The sequence below is a fragment of the Purpureocillium takamizusanense genome, chromosome 7 (assembly GCF_022605165.1).
Source record: "Purpureocillium takamizusanense chromosome 7, complete sequence".
Lineage (NCBI taxonomy): Eukaryota > Fungi > Ascomycota > Sordariomycetes > Hypocreales > Ophiocordycipitaceae > Purpureocillium > Purpureocillium takamizusanense.
The window spans coordinates 1263154-1278818 of record NC_063074.1 but is presented as its reverse complement, the minus strand read 5'-3'; the positions used below and the strand labels follow the sequence as shown (position 1 = coordinate 1278818).

The 15665-nt window shown below is 61.8% G+C and overlaps 4 protein-coding genes across 4 annotated transcripts; 2 read left to right on the top strand and 2 right to left on the bottom strand.

Moving 5' to 3' along the window:
- Window positions 1-80: 80 nt before the first annotated feature.
- Window positions 81-2327, top strand: JDV02_007698 (uncharacterized protein). Its single transcript, XM_047989220.1, has 2 exons — window positions 81-1045; window positions 1240-2327. The coding sequence occupies exons 1-2, from the start codon at window positions 706-708 to the stop codon at window positions 2094-2096; spliced, it is 1197 nt and encodes a 398-aa protein (XP_047845219.1). The 5' UTR covers window positions 81-705; the 3' UTR covers window positions 2097-2327.
- A 261-nt stretch (window positions 2328-2588) lies between these two features.
- JDV02_007697 (uncharacterized protein) lies at window positions 2589-4934 on the top strand. Its single transcript, XM_047989219.1, has one exon. It carries the CDS (start codon window positions 3215-3217, stop codon window positions 4241-4243), a length of 1029 nt encoding a protein of 342 aa, XP_047845218.1. The 5' UTR covers window positions 2589-3214; the 3' UTR covers window positions 4244-4934.
- Window positions 4773-9366, bottom strand: JDV02_007696 (uncharacterized protein). The gene is made up of 5 exons (XM_047989218.1): window positions 8555-9366; window positions 8049-8458; window positions 7082-7942; window positions 6086-7028; window positions 4773-6025 (listed from the first exon to the last, which is right to left on the bottom strand). The coding sequence occupies exons 2-5, from the start codon at window positions 8372-8374 to the stop codon at window positions 5186-5188; spliced, it is 2970 nt and encodes a 989-aa protein (XP_047845217.1). The 5' UTR covers window positions 8375-8458; window positions 8555-9366; the 3' UTR covers window positions 4773-5185.
- A 992-nt stretch (window positions 9367-10358) lies between these two features.
- JDV02_007695 (uncharacterized protein) lies at window positions 10359-14397 on the bottom strand. Its single transcript, XM_047989217.1, has 7 exons — window positions 13550-14397; window positions 12963-13178; window positions 12549-12858; window positions 12391-12449; window positions 12266-12305; window positions 11673-12206; window positions 10359-11594 (listed from the first exon to the last, which is right to left on the bottom strand). The coding sequence occupies exons 2-7, from the start codon at window positions 13051-13053 to the stop codon at window positions 10934-10936; spliced, it is 1695 nt and encodes a 564-aa protein (XP_047845216.1). The 5' UTR covers window positions 13054-13178; window positions 13550-14397; the 3' UTR covers window positions 10359-10933.
- Window positions 14398-15665: the final 1268 nt, after the last annotated feature.

Here is a 15665-nt window from a genome sequence, read left to right as displayed (position 1 = left end):
CTGGGCGGGCGCATTCGACGCCCGCCCCTTGTCGGAGCCTCATCAGAAGAGATCGCCTGCCTGCCCGCTCCCCCCCCCCTCTCCGGTCCGTCGGTCCTCTTGTCTGACCACCTCTATCCATGCCGCACACGGCTAGACGACTTGGCAGCTGAAGGAGCTTGTCTGCGGCGCTTGCGTGGTTTTGGGAATGGCTTCCCACGCCCGCCACGTCGGGGGTGAGGCTCTTTGTCTCTTGGACATGGCGCCCTGGTTGAAGGGAGAGGGGAGGACAGGATTAGGCTGCCCCCAAGGCTGAAGTGTCATGGGCTACGCACACCGTGCCATGCCGAGAGCGGATGAGGGCTATGATGTCTCCATGGCAATTCGGCACCACGCCCCTCGTCGAGGCGGTCTCTCAGTCGGTCGAACAAGCAAGCGTGCGTGAGAGGGGAAGCCGGCCGTGTGGTCGGTCCTGCGCCAGCTGCGGCGTCCATGCATAAGAAGGGGCGTCGTCGCGTCTGCCTTTGCCCTCCAGCCTCGTCGCCGCCTTGCACCCGCAGCGCAGTGGAACGCAGAAAGAGAAAAGAGACGAGTTCTCTTTGACTTGGGGGAGAATTCCAAAGTGAGCTCCGGCTAGTCAGCCAGCCAGCCAGCCGGCAAGCAAGCAAGCCAAGGACTACCAAGTTCCAACTCCCGTCCAAACACAGTCCCCCCTCTGTCGAAAGGATGTTGTCGTCTTATTACTACTACCTGGCCCTGTTCGTCCCGGCGTTGGCCGTCGTCGCCTCGGCCGCCGAGCCGGCGGCGCCCAAGCTCTCGCCCCTCCTGGTCAACTTTGACGAGAAGCTCGAGGGCAGGACGGGCACGTACGAAAAGGTCGAGGACGTGGTGGGCCAGCTGTCTCTCGAGTCCAAGTTTGCCCCCAATGCGCACAACGAGTCGGCGGGCGGCGAGGGCGGCGATGTGCGCGCGCGGGATGCGACGCGGGAGCTGACGGCGCGGACGGTGCTCGACGTGCTGCTGAACCGCCGGCAGTACTGCAACGCGGGCTATGGCTATTGTTCGAGTGAGTGGATTTTCGTTAAAAGACTTTCCTGTCGATGGTGGTATGTGTGTGTGTGTGCTCTCAGCCAGTGTGAGAGAGTCACACACATACACACCCCCTTACACAACGAGGGACAAGACGACGACGATCAAGAGACCGAAGAGACACAGAGATAGAGAGATAGAGAGACCTAACTAACTCGACCATCCCCACAGGCTTCGGACGCTGCTGCCCGCAGTCGGACCGGTGCTGCTCGTACGGCTACTGCCTGCCGCCCAACACGCGATGCTGTCCCACGGGGCCCTGCGAGGGCAACAAGCTCTGCTGCGGGCAGTCGCACTGCTCGCCCGTCGGCGGCGACTGCTGCAGCGACGAGAGCTACTGCGAGCCGGGCAACCGCTGCTACCGGGTGCCGTCGCTGGGCAGCCGGCCCGTGTGCTGCACCGACTCGCAATGCACGGCCGTGGTGCGCGGCGGCACCACCACCTACGCGACGACGAGCACCACGACGCGCACCTACACGACGACGCAGTCGCAGTACTACTACTGGACCATCACCTACTGGTACTACTACTACTACTGGACCTACAGCTACCGCATCGAGGCCTCGGTCGTCACCTCGACGCGCCGCACCACCTACACGACGCTCAGCGTGAGCACCACCGACCGCGCCGCCGCCTCGTCCTACTTCAGCTCCGTCTCCGCCACCCTGTCGCTGCCGACCCCCGCCGCGGCCACCTCGCTGGCCTCGCTCACCGGCGTCACCTCGCACGCGTCCAAGGCGCCCGACGACGGCGGCGGCGGCAGCAGCACGGCGAGCGACGCCGGGGGTGCGACGCCGACGGACACGGACACGGGCTCTAGCGGCGGAGATGCAACGGCGAGCTCGGCGACAAGCTCTTCTTCTGCTGCCACTACTGCGGCCGGTGGCGGAAGCGGGAACAACGGCGGCGGCGGCGGCGGCGGCGGTGGCTCGTCTGCCGCCAGCGCGCTGTGGTCGCACATGGACGTCTACACGACGCTCGTCATGGCCCTGGGCGTCAGCGTCGGCATGGTCGCGGTGCTGCTGTGAGGGGACGAGACGGACTGGTCCCCCTTTTCTCCGTTTGCTCGATGGACGACGAGACGGCACACCGATGTGCTTGATGATTTTTGAGATTTTTGACGTTTAATGACTGGGATGGACGTGCTGCCGCTGCTTGATACCTACCATCTTATATACCCACCCTCCTTACTTGGTACTAATCGGAATTGATTGAAAGTAATTCATTAAATAAAGAACTATTGCATGGTCAGAGCCTTGCTCCTTGCGCAATGGACCTGGTGACGAGCGCGGTGATTAATTATTGATGTTTATTATGCATACCGAGCTTCAGTGTTGGTGGGTGCTCCGCTCAAGTGAAGCAACAATAATAAGCACAGCCTTTTTTGAGATCTGAGATGCGGGCTGCCCCGCACCGGCCCGTGGGCGCCGCCACGAGGCAAACTGCCTGCACTTTATCCTCGTGCGTTCCTTCCGTCATTCAATCCCGTCCCTTGCAAGTTGCCGCCCACTCTCCCGCCCGCCTGTCCCACCCAGCCACAGGCACCGCCACGCCACCTCCGCCCGCCCATCCAATAGGTAGTTACAAGCAGCGCTATGCAGCAAGGCGCGGTGCAGCAAACAGCTGGAGCGGAGGAGGTCACCACCAACCAGTTACCGCTGCCGCCAAACAAAGAAAACAACAGGCCGCACGCCGCGTCACACCACCATCGGCCATCGCCACCACCCTCTTTTTACCCCCCTCTCTCTTTCGCCTCGCGACCGCGATACCACCGCTCCCTGGGCTTCCATCCAGCCATTGCGGGAAGCATCCCCTCCCCTTTCCCATTGCATCCATCGTACCGTCCTCCCGGGCGCGACTCTCTATACGTACGCACGGCCCTTACCCGCCGCTGCTGCTTCCATCTGTGCCGCCCCGCCTGGCCCGGAGCATGAAGCCTCACCGCTGCCGCCGCCCCGTCATCGTCGAAGCAAGCTCGACAATCTCCGGTGGATAGACGGCTACGTACCACCACCAGACGCCCCCCCCCGCCCCTTGTGGCCATAATAAAACGACATCGCGCAGCCGCGCGTGATCGCGTCTACAGGCCCTCGGCCTAGTGGGCGGCGCCTTCTGCGCGGCCCCCCTCTTCTTTGCGTCGCCCATCATGCCGGCACTGCTCGACGACAAAGGCCTGCTGAGCCCGCGGTTGCCTGTCCGAGGACGCCATGTCCTCTCACCGCAGCTACAGCAACGACAACACCAAGACGCTCCGCCATCCATCACGCCGCCGCCGCCGACGACGACCGCACGAACCACCACGACCACCACCATCTCCTCGTCGTCCTTCTCCATCATCACCGCACACGACACGACCCCCTCCCTCCCATCCGCCACGCTCGCCGCGCGCCAGCAGAGCGCCCCGACGCCCACCTACGTCGTCATCCCCGCCACGTACGGCTCTCTCGACAGCTCCCCCTCCCCCGGCGTCGTCGTCGGCATCGTCCTCGGCTCCGTCGCCGGCTTCCTCCTCCTCCTCTTCCTCCTCTACTCGGCCCTCGGCTTCGGCCCCGTCGTGCTCGGCGGCTGGTCCCGCGGCGGGCGCGCCGAGTCCGTCGTCGTGGACGAGGAGATTGGGGTCTCGGGCATGGCCCGCGGCGCGCGCAGCAGCGTCCTGAGCTTCCGCTCTGCCGCCGCCCGCTCTGCCGCCGCCGAGCACAAGCGCCACCATAGACACCACCACCACCACCACGGGCGGGAGCGCCGCGGCCGCGCCACCGAGATGTTCGAGGTGCGTACGCGCGAGCGCGTCGTCACCGGCGGCGGGAGCGGTGGCGCGCCGCCCGCACCCGTCATCATCGACGCCAGGCCCGGCCCGCCCGGTGGCAGCGGCGGTGGTCCTCCTCCTCCTCCTCCACCATCCGGCCCGGGCGCACGGGCGCCGCCGCCGCCGCGCATAGTCCCCACGGACGACGAGGACGACGAGGTGGTGGTCATTGAGGAGCACAGCCCGCCCCCGCCCCCGTCGTCGTCGCGCCGCCGCAGGGAGAGCCGCCGACGCAGCAGCCGCGGCAGCCGTCCTGGCAGCGGGTACCACTACCGCGACGACCGCGACGACGGGCCGCCGCCTCCTCCCGGCGTGCGCCACGTGCGCCGCGAGAGCAGCCGCCGGTATAGCAGCAGCCGGGAGCGGTGATGCATCACGATGCGAGGCGAAGCCCGGCTGCTGCTCTGAAAGCACATTGAGACTCGGATGAGCAAAGAATATGCGCACCACCAAGACTGGTACTGACCGCGTGCGTTGTACGTCCGCATGCTAACTAATAACTTACACTGTACTACCGCCGCTGCTGCTGCCATCAATCCTCCTGCCCATCCCACCCACACGTGTCGGGAGGGCATTGGAATGCGCGAGCGCGGCGTCACCACCACCGGCGCCCGGCAGGGGGTCCATTGACAGGCGATGCGTCTCGCCTCGAACGCTCAGCGGGGGATCATGCACGGGTAACTCCACCAGTCTCCCCAGGAAGAGAGACGGGGGAAAGCGAAAGAAATCGGGAAGCAGGCGCGGGCGCGGACACGAACACGCCACGAAGACACGACGACAAGACATAGACGGACATGCATTGTACATGCAGCTCAATGAGAACAGGGCGGGCAACAACAAACCCTGTCCATCACATCCACGCCCGATAATGTACCATCATCACTTGAGTCCAGCAACTCCTGCAGGGTCCTCGTAAAATATACAGCGATATATATATGTACACTGGTCTGGTGCTTCAGCCCCAGGCCTCCCTTCATTTCACATTTCTCTCTCTCTCCCGGCCCCTGATTGCCTCTACTCCAGCCATGGGCATGACCACACCACGTCGTATTTTTGTTTTCACCTTGCATCTCTCGTCCCAGAGAGAACCTGTATCCGGCTGAAAGGACCAAGAAGCCCCCCCACCCCGTATAAAGAAACAAAGCAGCCACTCCGCTTCACCGTGCTCCGTTGCATCCGTCATCGCCCCAGGGTATTCCCTCACAGCTGAAGTGTCGACAAGGACGCGTAACCAGACAATGCATCCCAAGACGTGGGCTGCATCTCCTGGCGATGTCAAAACGCTCACAACGCGGCTCATCTTTTTCGCCTCTACGCAGCCCCATTGCCATTATTGCCACCGCCTCCATCGGCGCCTCCCCCGTTTCCACTGGCCCCGCCTCCGCCGCCCCCCGTCTGTTGTCCGCCAAAGAAGAAGGTATCAAAGGGGTTGATCTGCTGCCCTTCGCCGTAGTCGTTGTGCATCCCTTCCCAGTTGATGCCGAACCCGAGATCCAGCTGCGCCTGCTCCATGTTGTTCATGTCGCCGTTGGGTGTCGCGCCCAGGTTCTGAAGGAACTCCATGGTCTGCGCGTCGGGGTAGTCCATCGAGCCCTGCATGCCGAACTGCTGTCCCATGAAGGTGCCGCCCGCGCCCGCGTGTTGATTCCCACTTCTCCGTGACATGGGCGGCGAAGGAACAAGAGTCGGGCCGACGGAGGAGCCTCCATCGTGGCTGATGGTCCTTTCGCCAGGACTCGGGCCACTGTGGGAGCGAGACCCGGTTATGAAGGTGTCGGCATCGAACGTCTTAGACTTACCCAGTGGCGGTGTGTGCATCTCGCCTGTTGCCGAGAGGCTGGGCGACGACATGTTGTCGGCTATGGAAAGGTCAAACTGGAATGGCGCTTGCTCCTGCTGATTTGGTCTTCGGGACGGAGGCTTGAGGGTTGCGGCATCCGGCGCCGAGGCCCAATTCACCGTCTCGCGTCTCTGCCGCGGCGGTTGTTGCGACGTGGGACCGAAACCTCCTCTCGAGCTGGCCATCTTGATCGTCGCCTTGGCGGTGCGGTCAAAGGCGTCACGGCATGTTTCGGCCGGCGGGCACTTGTCAATCATATCGGTGAAGACTGACTTGGCTGCGAGAACGGTGAAGTCGACCTCGTCCATAGACTGTCAACGCTGTCAGCATCCGTCTCCAGCGAGCCCCCCCCCAGCTCTTACGACACTTACCAATCGGCTTCGCACAACAGGCGAGTGCCAAATGGCATACAAATACGAGATTCCCGCCATGAAGAGGTGGTGTGTGGACAGGTACGTGTAGCTCACGAGCCCACTAAGATGTAGCTGCCGGTAGATGCGGAGGATCTTCTGACCCGCCTCGGCAACCTTGAGGTAGATGCGATCTTCGTCCTCGCGCAACTCGGCCGTAAACGCTGTCGGGCTGTTGACCTCGTTGGAGGTGTTGTATTCGCCTTCAAACATGGCCGGGACGCTCAAGCTCTGCCTGTAGAGCATGATGATGGCCTGCCAGTAGTTGAGCTCCAGGAACTCGGTCGAAAACGCCACGCCCGTTTCGCTCCTGGTCGGGGCGTTTGCTTTCCACTGATATAGCCGCCTGTCTATGTCGATGCGCCAGGACCGGAATGAGTCGAACTGAACCAAGAAAGGGGAGGGTAAGTGCGTATGCATCTCGGGGTACTGTTTGCCCTGGTGGCCGCCCACACGCGCCAGCTGCGCCTGGTTGTATTGCAGCACCTGTAATATCTCAGACTGCAACATGCGAAGGCGGAAGTAGTGGTGAGCAACGTGCTTGTAGCTAGGCCGATCATCGTCCACAGGGGGATCTAGGAAGCCGCTTGGCGTGATGTACTCGTCGTCAAGGAGCGATGGCAGTTCGGTGGTGATGACTTGGTCGCTGATGCCGAACGGTCGACCGACGCATGTGCTCACCAGCCGATCAAACGAGTACGTGCACCACCACAGGCGCCTCCGCATGTCGCGGACCCATAGCCGCCTCCCGCGCTCCTGCGAGCCGTTGCCGCGTGCGCTCGGGTCGCCATCAGTCGTGTCCATTTCGGAAGACGGGTCCGGCGGCATTCCCTCAACGTCGGTGCCGTCTTCGTGGTGTAGCCCCAAGTCCACTGCCAAGCGGACAGCAACGCCGGTGATGTACCTGGTATACGTTAGCGCCGACTCATGTTGCGCAAAACTCTCCAGCTTGCTCACCAAAGGCCGGGGGGCACAGGGCGGAGCAGCGCGAAGTTGGCGAGCAGGAGTACTGCCTGTAGCACTTCGAGTCCGCCGGCGCTGAAGCTCAAGCACGACTCGAGGTGAACGATGGCGCTCGCGTGATACTCCTCCGGCTGGCTCTGGCCCTTTGCGTCGTCCAGGGCCATCCTGTCCCCGTCCGAGGCTTCTGTCTTGACCGGCTCGCCGACAATGACTCCGCAGCCGATGGCGAACACCATGTTGAGCAGATACAGCTCCCTCGGTGCCAGATCCTGACCGCCCGTCTCGTAGGCGTGATTGAACACCTTCATGAACTCGCCGCGGTGAAGAATCGGGATCTGGGGGTTGGCGTGCTCGAAGTACAGGTGGATCAGTCTCAGGCCGACCTCTTTGGCAGGGAATGGCGCGGGTTTGATAGTCGGTTTCGCGTGCAGGCCGAAGAAGGAGTCGCGCATCGACGTCGCGTTACCGGCGAGATTTCGGCCTCCAGGACGGTCGCCCGCAGTGCTGTTATCCGAGACTGAATACTGCACCGCGGCGAAGACGACCCGCGCGAAGGAAACACCCGACGCAGAGGCGAGGGACCTCGGTTTGGAAGGGCTGACAATGTTCAGCATGGCGGGACTCTGGCCGGCCTTCTTCGCCTTGAGCGTCTCGAGAACTTGGCTGTGCGACTTGGGGCGCTCCCCTGCCTCAGAGCGACCGGAATAGGCGCTGTACCCGCCGGACAGCGTGCTCGAGGCATCGACACCGGGACGAGAACATAGCTCCAGGTTCTCGGCGGGCGGGAAGGAGATGTTGTTGGCGCTGAGCAGCTTCTCCAGTTGCTCAACGCGCGTTTCGAGGTAGAAGACGTAGCTACGAGTCAGGTCAGCATCGAAGTGCGGGGAGAGAGAGGAAGAGAGGGTGAGAATCAGGCCGGGCGCTGGATGCCGCTGGGTAGCCCCCGTCTCCGCTTGCCTACCTTCTAGGAATCTCCTTTTTCGTGATGGGGTCGTATCCGACGCAGGCGACGCCGGCCTTGGCGCAGCTCGCGCAGCTGGGCAGCTTCTGGTCGCATCTGTTCTTACGGAGGCGGCAACGGTTGCAGGCGCTCACGTTGCGGAAGTTGCTGCTCTGGCCGGCCTTGCTGCTGACTCCAGCGGCGCCGAGCCCGGCGAGGCCATCGACCTGCTGCTCCGTCGGGCTGGGCTCCCCGTTTTGAGGCGAGCTGCCGTCGTGGGACTCCTGTCGCTGGCGCTTGGTACCGGGTTGTTGGGGATTGGGAGACGGCGGACCATGCGAGGGCATATTGCAAGGCCCCACGAAAGGCAGTCTGTCTCACGCGGATGTCGGTAGGATCGCGGCGGGCGCGAATTGATGATTCGGCCGAGTCTTGAAGAATCGTTAGCGGACTGGCTCCGAGGACGGCGGGGTTGCAGGGCTAATGCGGCAGGCGCAGGACGGCGAGCGCTGCATGCCATGACATACCCGTTTTCTTTTGCCTAGGCAGTGTTGCTGTTCGGGAACGATGCGATGGCTTGCTAGGTTGGATACCGGGTGCTACGGTCCATTATCCGAGCGGCCGAACGCTGCCTTTCAGGGTGCGCTCTGCAGGCTGCGCATCGGCTGGGTAGGCTGCTGGGGGGGAGGAAGGTGTGCAGGCGTGCAGGCAGGCAGGCGGCGCGGTTCAGCTGGGGCGGACAACCGCGGTGGTGGCGTTCGTTTTGCGGTGTTTGCGGTGGCAGAGGCGAAGATGAGATGATGGAGTGGGCGAGCAGGGACGAGTTTCGACGGAGCGTGAGAGGGAGGATCAAGGACCTGACGTGTGCTGTGCCGGGGGCGTTTGAGGGAGACGAGACGGGCGGGACGGCGAGGCTACGACGTTCCGATGAAGGACGACGATAAACGGCCGGGGAGGCAGGGTCCTTTGTCGCAGTGGCAGAGGCTGTCCGTGGCTGCTGCTGCTAACTACTACTGTAACTTAGTATGCCTCCTCTGGCTGGAACTCGCTCGGTCTACTAGCTCTTTAGCGCATGCGGCCGTGGAGGTCTGCGTGGATCGGAGCGCGACGGCGGGGGCCAGCTCTCTCTGCTTGCTTGCTCGACTTGTTGCTTCCCTCGACTCGACTCGACTGGCGAGGGCGACACGGATTTCTGCAGCGCAACGGGGCCCAGCGGCGACGGCGGGGGCGCCACCCTCTCACTCACCTCGTGCGCCCCCGCATGGAGCAAGCCACCCAGGCCCAGCGAGCCCCAGAGGCCATTCCGCAAAGGGCATCTTCTGGGCCCGTCTCATCCTCGGGCCTGCCTGGCGCCTGTCACCAGTGGCCCAGTCAGTCCCCGCGGCGCCCGGCACTGGCGCGCAATGTGGCAGTGATGGGGGGGCGGGATTGACAGGCGTCGTGGGCGCCAGGGAGGGCGGCCAAGTCTGGCAAGCCCCCAGCCCTCCATGCCGTCCAAGACCTTGGTGCGCAGGATCGATGTGTAATTGTAGGTCTGAGAGTGGCTCAAAAGCTGCCAGGCGTCCCACGCCCCGTCCGTACGAGGGAGCAGAGAGCAGAGAACAAGCGAGTGCGTGTGCCGTGGAGGGGCAGCCCCACCAGAGTCAGGAAGTCTTGTCATCGTCGGTCGTGTTCGAAGTCGACAGTGATGCTGCGGCCATTTCGGTATGCGTTGCGTGCTGGCGTGCGTGCTGGCCCGAACCGTCGTCCACTCAACCTTCAATTGTGACTGCCGCCTGGCGCGAAGGGGGAGGGAGGCACAATGTACAGTATAATCGAGCTCCGACTAAGGGCGGCGTCCTTCTCGTCTGGCTGTCAAGGTAGAACTGCCCGGTGAATGAGAAAATGCAAAAGAGCCGCGATGCACCCATCCACCAGAGGGCCAGGAACGAGCCACAAAAAGAATCCTGTGTACTCTGCTCGCCGGTCAGGGCCAGAATTAAGCACGGCAGGCGCGACGGGCGTCGCCATCGCGAGAAGAGCCTCTAAGTTACAATAGTTATTGCCCACTTAGGTAAAGTAGGCACTTTAATACGCCCTGCCGAGACTCCCGGGGGGGGGGACTTTCGGCGTCATCAACATCGTACGGCATGCATGCCCGTGCCTCTCCCGTCCTCACTTCACCTCCTACCTCGACGTCACTCTTTGCGGGGGCAGACAGACATAGCGTTTATATCGTTCCAAGAGCGCCTTGTTATCTCGGGCGCCGTCTCAACCGAATCCCACTCCAAGCTATCGTACCTACGTACCGAGTGCAGCCCCCCCCTTCTGGCTTCAGAACCCCAAAAGCAAGGCTCGGTATCCGACGTTACAGTTTATGGCTCGCATCAGATGCGCCTGGTCAGCGTCGTCGTTGGCGCCCGTCCGTCCGTCCGGATTCCCCCATGTCCCCTCCTCTTCCCGCTTGATGCAGTGTCGCCACCGCCCTTTGTCGTTCTTCTTCTTCTTCTTCTTAATCTTCCTAATAATGCCCCAAAGCAAGCCCATCCAAAGCGATAAAATCAGTCGAGTCTCAGGAGACAGGAATCGTAATGCGTCCTGGCTCGACGACGCCCTGCCAATCCGCCTGGCCGGCCAAGATGTAGTCTATGCAGGTACAACCCAAAATTAAGAAAGGAAGAAAAACCCAACATGTAAAAAGTGACAAACAGAAGCACGAAAACTCAGTTCCCCTCTAATTGCCGAATCAACGCCTTCCCAGCTGCCGCAGGCGAATCGAAGAAAAAGGGGGTATTATGTGCCCAAGTCATGAATTAAACCGGATATAAATCGACAGAATAAAGGATGAGAAGATGCGGGAATCGTTGCGAATAGCGTGTTTGTACTTTTCTCTCGTGTCGTCGTCGCATAAACTGAACGTCGACCGACTATACGGCCTCGTCCTCATCGTAAAGGAGGGACGAGTCAAGCAGCGACTGCTCCTGGGTCCCAGTGGGGGCGTCCTGCATCTCGCCTTCGGTGATTTGCGAGCTCAGGTAGGCTCCGACAATCGTGATCAAGCCGCTAAACCACCAAGCCAGTCCCGTGTAGCCTGACTGCAGCCCGATGGCATAGAGAAAGCCGGAGAGCGTAGGGCCGAGTGCTCGGCACAGGCTCGCCGTGGACGCGGCGATGCCGTTGATGGTTCCGAGCACCTGCTTGGACTGCGCCGCGTTGGCGAGGAGAATAGCATTGCTCGGATACGCCATGGTCGCGTAGGTGCACTTCCAGATGACCAGCAGGTAGACTGCCGGCATGCGCAAGTTTCCCGGGAGCAGGACGAGGTAAGGAGTTACGAGATAGAGCGAAAAGTACGAAAAGGCTAAGAGCCGGAACAGGCGAAGCGACCCTAGCCGTCGCATCACCGACGGGACGATGAAGTAGTTGGAGAGGAGCGAGTATACTCCTTGGATAGACATGATGACACCGATGGTCTTGGTCTCGAGCCCGAAGCCGTCGACAAACTTGAAGGGCAGCTCGACAACGCGATGCTCTGGCGGGGAGGTGCTGAGAAATACCGGGAAGAGCTGGTCAAAAGTCATGGTGTGACTGGTCTCATGTCAGCGTCTGATTGTTGCGCTCTCCTTGTGGGGGGGGGTTGGCTGACGGTCGCCCGGGGATACATACAAGGCGAGGATGCCGTATGAGATGATGTTCATGATGACAGGCTTGGTGAAGACCTTCGTCTTGGGTCTCGCGGCGGCAGAGATGCCCATGGGCTCGCCTGCATCGGTCTGGGGAGCCAGCTTAGGAGAGTTCTCCCAGCTTTGGTACTTGGGCAGCGGCTCGTCGACATCTATCATGGTTATGCGCGCCGAGCAGGCCACATCCGACGTATCGTAGCCGGTCAAGCCGTCGCTCGCGAGCAGGGCCTGCTTCTCCGCGGGCCGTCCGCGGCACTGGCACACCGCGGCTCGCTGGAATAGGGACGTGACCCGGGTTCCCAGCTCGCGGCCACGGTCTCTCTGGAGCTTCTTCTCCACATGCGTCTCCTCGAGGAACAACAAGCCGATCACGAGACCAACGAAGACGGTCGCGGCGCTGAAGAGGTTGGGCAGCAGGTAGGGGTACCGATCCCAGATGGTGCCGCGGGGGAACAAGTCGGGGTAGCTGATGCAGGGTCGCGCCAGGGCTCCGCCAATCATGGGCCCAATGATGGATCTATATCGTCTTGTCAGAAGCCCATGTCGTCAGCGTGCTTGGGATGAGGAAGCACGCACCCAATGCACCAGACCATGGGCATGATGGTGTAGGCCCGAGCTGCAGCCAACCAGTTAGCACTAACCATCTGATGATGCCTTGACACCAAGCCACGGCCAAGAGGGGGGGCAGATAGGCCACTCACGCTGCTGCTCTTTGAATGTGACCAACTCAGCAACCGTCGTCTGGAGCACTCCGATGTTCCTGTGCGGTCCACGTTGTCAGCCGAGGGGACCATGCTTCCCTTTTCCTCTCCCGGCTTTTCCCCCCCGCGGGGCAAACCACAAAACAGACGACACTCACCCGTTCAAGAGGCCACCCAGGGCCCGCGCAAACAGGGCCACCGGCAGGCTCGGGGCGAAGCCGAAGACGAGGACGCTCAGCGCCGTGCCCAAGAGGCCCGTCAGAAGGACCGGCTTGCGTCCAATCTTGTCGCTGAGCCGACCCCACATGACACCGGTAGCAAACTCGGCCAGCGTGAAGGCGGACGTGACCATGCCGGCGTAGACGGAGATTTTGCTGGAGTCGTCGGTGATGTGGAAGTCCTCGATCATGTAGTAGATGTAGGGGAAGATGGACATGAAGGCGATTGGTTCACATATCCTGCAACACGCTGTACGACAGGCGTTAGGAGAAGGCCGTGACTGGCGACCGGTCGTCCGCCGAGATGCCAAACCAGCGGACGATGCGGCGGGGGGAGGGGGGTCAGATACATACCGAGCACAAACATCTGCTTGGTCGGGAAGGGGTGCGTTTGGCTGCCATCTTTGTCGTGGCGGCTTGCCGCGGGCGACGTCTGTCTCCTCATGGTGACACTGGCGCAACGCAAGAGCGGCTAGCTTGGGATAGGCGTCTGTGCCAGGGCAAGCTGTGGCCAAAGGCACCGCAAGCGGGAGCCAATCGACTTTGGCGAGCAAAGGGAACGGTGACCACCTGCTCCAGGCGTTCAGTTCAGGTTGATAGGATATCTTCGCGGTCGAATACACGGGCAAGACGGGTTATATAAGCACACACGACTATCGCGGTCGTCGTGCGCGTCAGGTATCCAGTTGTATGGGGGATATGTATTGGCAGTCCAATGGACAGAGCGGTGTGCGTTGGCGCGGGCGACGAGGGAGGCATGCAAGCTTGATCATGAGTGAAAGAAAAGATGTGACAACAAGAGAAGACGAAGACGACGACAGGTCAGGCACACGTCAGGAAGGGTAGGGGAGGAGAGCCCGGTTATGGTCGAAGAAGGGGAGCGGGTGTGGATACATCTTTAAAAGAGGACGAGGATGGACTGACTGGCAAAAGGGACTGACCTTGAGTGACTGAGTGACTGACTGATGAGTCGATACTCGTCCAGCCCAGCGAGCAAGCCAAAGAAAAGTGACAAGAAAAGGAAGAGCGTGATGCTGGGCGCGCACCCCCCCCTTCCCCCCGGCATACCGAGTGACCGGCCCCATATTCTTGGTACCCTTTGGGCAAAAGTTTAGCACCAGATTAGGAACGGGGCGGTGACCTGGAGCCAGATCTTGACCTCTTACAACAGAAACTTGGGCCTGGCCTGCGACAAAGCAAGACGATGCGGCGAAGTTGGCTCCCACCACCCAAACCAAAACCCCAGGACCGGGGACACGACATTGGGCCGTGCGTGGGGCAATTGGACCTGGGGCGGCGCGCGGGCAACGGCTGGCCTTGCCTAGCAGGAAACGCGGCGGGCGGACGAGGAGAAGGGGAGTGGAGGGGAGGGGAGGGGGTGCGCGCCTGCGTGCCTGTGAGCGACGAGCACCACAGCAGTATGTACAGTACGTAGTACGTAGGTAGTGACTTCAATGGCGGCAGTAGTGCAAGATGGGAACAGACCTGCTGAGCCGAAAGGGGAGGGGTCCTCCTGGGTGAACCCCCCTCCTCCCCTCCCCCCCTGTCTGTCGGGCGGGCCAAGGCTGAAGGCGCAGCTTGTACCGCTCAGGTACCTACCGCTTTGGCTGGCCGGGTCGAGCATTGCTTCTGCTGCCTCATCGTCATCATCATCACCGCCGCCGCCGCCGGCTCGACAGGGGACGGTGGGCTGGGCTGCCGGATGGGGGGGGCGGTGACAGGGCTCTCGGGCTAGGCTTGTCCTCCCCGGCCTGGCCTGGCCTGGCCTGGCCTGGGCAACGGCTTTCGCAGCCCCCCCCCCCCCCGGGCGACCCTTGGGCGATTTGTTTGTTTGTTGCTGAGGCCTCTGAGAGAAGGTTCACAAACCGAGAGTGTGCTGCGAGTGAGAGAAAGAGAGAGAGAAGGGGAAGGGGAAGGAGGGACTAAAGCAAAGAGACAGCCAGTCTCGCTCCTCGTCCCTCCTTCTTCTGCCTCCCTCCGCGACCCGTTTCGTTGGCGCCCCTCTTCCGCGGCGCAGGGAGATAATAAGATGGTGTGCTTTAGGCGCTCCTCGCTCGCGCTGCCAAAGTCTGTCTGGTGGGATGGGATGAGCAAGCGAGCCCGCCGAAGCAACAGCGCCGCCATACTTCGTGCGTAGGTAGCTAGGTATCATGGCGCGGCTGGACCGGCCCTGCACCCCGGGAGCCGCCTGGCGTCTTGTCTTCCTGGCCGGGAGCTCGCCTGAGAGCTTCCGGAGGGACGGTGTGGGACTCGAGAGCTGACACCTTGGGAAAGGGGCGGGGGCGCGGCGTCACGCGGCGGGACCTCGTTCAGGTTCACGAGGTTTTAGTAGTAGTCGTCAGGTATGTTAGGTTAGTAGTAGTAGCGGGAACCCGACTGGCTGGCCGGTGCTACTACGTAGGTATAAACCGGGGCTTGTTGCTGGAAAGGGGGGTCCGTCAAGCGGAAGGAAGCGCAGCGCAAAAGCATCGTCCTTCACAACCGGACGAACAGACTGGACGAGGCGGCGCGCAGTCAACAAGTCATGCCGCAGCAGCAGCGGCGGCGGCGGCGGCGGCGGCGATACCGAGCTGGACGACGGACAAGACGCCCCCTTGGTTGTATCGTGGACCCATCTCGACGGCGCCCCCTTGCCTTGCTGCTGCTCCGCGTTCGCGTCGTTGCTTTTTTTTCCCTCATCCAATGTTCCTTTTTAATCTTTTTTTTTTCGCTCCTGCCGCGCAGCCGGGCTCCAGGTCCTGACCAGGACACCCACCTTCCATGGCGTCCCGCCCCATGTCGGAATAAATAGGTGCTACTAACGTGACTCCTAACATGCAAATCGCACCGCCGTCCGGACTGACGATACTCGTGCGAGCCTGCACAGTCAGGATCCGTGGGCTGTGCTGACGGCCATGGATCAGCTAGGTAAAGTGCGTACGTACCTAGTATGTATGTAAGTATGTACCTACATGGTAATATATGTGCGTCGTCCGTCAAGCGCGTCTGGAACCTAACAAGACGACCTCGGGACGGACGTTTCCTTCATCCAGCCGGAAAAGGGCCACCGCAACCGCA

Excerpts from the sequence above, each read along its gene's own strand:
- JDV02_007697 (XM_047989219.1), top strand. The coding sequence starts at position 3,215 with ATGCCGGCACTGCTCGACGACAAAGGCCTGCTGAGCCCGCGGTTGCCT.
- JDV02_007696 (XM_047989218.1), bottom strand. The coding sequence starts at position 8,374 with ATGCCCTCGCATGGTCCGCCGTCTCCCAATCCCCAACAACCCGGTACC. Across the intron at positions 7,943-8,048 it reads AAAAAGGAGATTCCTAGAAG|CTACGTCTTCTACCTCGAAA; the intron begins GTAGGCAAGCGG and ends CCTGACTCGTAG. Across the intron at positions 6,026-6,085 it reads CTGTTGTGCGAAGCCGATTG|TCTATGGACGAGGTCGACTT; the intron begins GTAAGTGTCGTA and ends CAGCGTTGACAG.
- JDV02_007695 (XM_047989217.1), bottom strand. The coding sequence starts at position 13,053 with ATGAGGAGACAGACGTCGCCCGCGGCAAGCCGCCACGACAAAGATGGC. Across the intron at positions 12,859-12,962 it reads CAAGCAGATGTTTGTGCTCG|CGTGTTGCAGGATATGTGAA; the intron begins GTATGTATCTGA and ends CCTGTCGTACAG. Across the intron at positions 12,306-12,390 it reads CACATTCAAAGAGCAGCAGC|CTCGGGCCTACACCATCATG; the intron begins GTGAGTGGCCTA and ends GGTTGGCTGCAG.
- JDV02_007698 (XM_047989220.1), top strand. The coding sequence starts at position 706 with ATGTTGTCGTCTTATTACTACTACCTGGCCCTGTTCGTCCCGGCGTTG. Across the intron at positions 1,046-1,239 it reads GGGCTATGGCTATTGTTCGA|GCTTCGGACGCTGCTGCCCG; the intron begins GTGAGTGGATTT and ends CCATCCCCACAG.